The sequence below is a fragment of the Eimeria mitis genome, genomic scaffold (genome assembly GCF_000499745.2).
Source record: "Eimeria mitis Houghton genomic scaffold, Emh_scaff6502, whole genome shotgun sequence".
Taxonomy (NCBI): Eukaryota; Apicomplexa; class Conoidasida; order Eucoccidiorida; family Eimeriidae; genus Eimeria; species Eimeria mitis.
The window spans coordinates 1,522-3,032 of record NW_013574660.1 but is presented as its reverse complement, the minus strand read 5'-3'; the positions used below and the strand labels follow the sequence as shown (position 1 = coordinate 3,032).

The 1,511-nt window shown below is 61.4% G+C and overlaps 1 protein-coding gene across 1 annotated transcript in view; it reads right to left on the bottom strand.

The window, feature by feature from the left end:
* Positions 1 to 223: 223 nt before the first annotated feature.
* The window catches only part of EMH_0087830 (uncharacterized protein), a gene marked incomplete at both ends in the record, with an annotated part of 2,750 nt that continues 1,462 nt past the window's right edge, over positions 224 to 1,511 (bottom strand). Inside the window, 2 exons of the mRNA XM_013501213.1 lie at positions 224 to 338; positions 388 to 1,110. Of these exons, the coding sequence (XP_013356667.1) occupies positions 224 to 338; positions 388 to 1,110 (838 nt within the window). The remainder of the gene's footprint in view (positions 339 to 387; positions 1,111 to 1,511) is intronic.

Genomic DNA, 1,511 nt, shown 5'->3' with positions numbered 1-1,511 from the left:
CCAGCCTCAGCGACACCGTCCTCCCCACGACACGGAGTCAGCAGAACCTCCCCGATGTGCTGCACCAACGCCTGCAGCAGGCCCAGGCCGTTACTCCACCCAGCCATCGCAGCAGGGCCCCCCGAGGTCCCCCCCTGGGCGCCTGGCAGCTGCGCCCCGAAGAGACTCAGCAGCCGCTCTGGGGCCACTGCATGCACTACACCATGGCGACCCGCGTTTAAGTTTAGCCGAGGTGCAACGTCAGAGAGCAGTGCAAGCTGCTCATCAAGAAAATGTCTCCTTCTGTCTCCTTCAGTCTCTTCTCTCCCGTCGGGGCCCACACCACGACGGCAGCAAACCTTAAGAAAGCGCCGCAGACGACGGCGGTACTTGTTCACAGCTTCGTACTGCGGGTGCTGCGCTGCAGCAGCCCTGGTTGCCTCTGTCTGCTGCTGCTGCTGCTGTTGCTGATCCAACTGCTGCTGCTGCTCCTTCTGCTCCTGTTTCGCAGAAGCTCCCACGTTCAAGGCAGCGCCGACGACCCGCCAGGGGCCCTCAGCCTCCAGGCAGTTGAGAAAGGGGGGCCCCCATGAAGGCCTCAGCAAACAACAGCGCATGAAGCCCTGCACAGCCCACTCTGCGACAGCAGCAGCACAGAGCTCGTCTGCATGCATCGGAGAGCAGCAGCCCCAACAGCTATCGCGAGGGGCCCCAACCCCGAAGGGGGGCATCTCCACAAACAGGGGCCGCCCCCCATTGGAACGCGGCGTGACTGACAGGTGCGACAATACAGCCAGAGAAAACACAGAAAATGAACTCATCCCTGACACTGCTCCTGGTCTTGCTGCTGCTGCTGCTGCTGCTGCTGTTGCTGCTGCAGCTGCTGCTGCAGTTGTTGCATCTGCCTCCGTTCCCTCTTGTCTGTGTGCTGCCTGGGCGGTGAGATATTCCCTGCTGTAGGCCAGGAGACCTAGGCGCCGTTCGCTAGCCAGACGCAGCAAACCCACGAAGTAGAGACAGCAGCAACGGAAACAGCTGCTCTCCATCAGCGCTGTCAACCACAACGCCGCCTCGTCTATACACCCTGGCCCCACAGCCGCACCAGCAAACAACCCGCTCCTGCGCAGCAACCTGCAGCAACCCGCACCACAAACAGAAGCACGTATTACAGCAATTCCTGCTGCTGCTGCTGCTGTGATGCTGCATGCAAATACAAACATTCGCATACACAGACCACGACAGAGTCAAACCCCCACACCCGCACAGAGCCCTCATCCTGCAACCCTACGAAGCAGCAACTGCCGGTGCAGCAACAGGAGTAGCCCAAGCTTCTACTGCTGCCAGAGCCCCCGCCAACCACCCAGCAGCAGTAGAACCGCGGCCCCTCCGTTTCAGGTGTAAGACCCAAGAGAGAGTAGCAGAGGCAGTGAGGCTCACCTCAAGAGGACTTGCAGCGGCGAGCTCCGGCGACTGCATGCGGGGGCTTCTTGGGGCTTATCTGCTGCCTGTGGGGCCTGCTCCAGCTGAAGCGA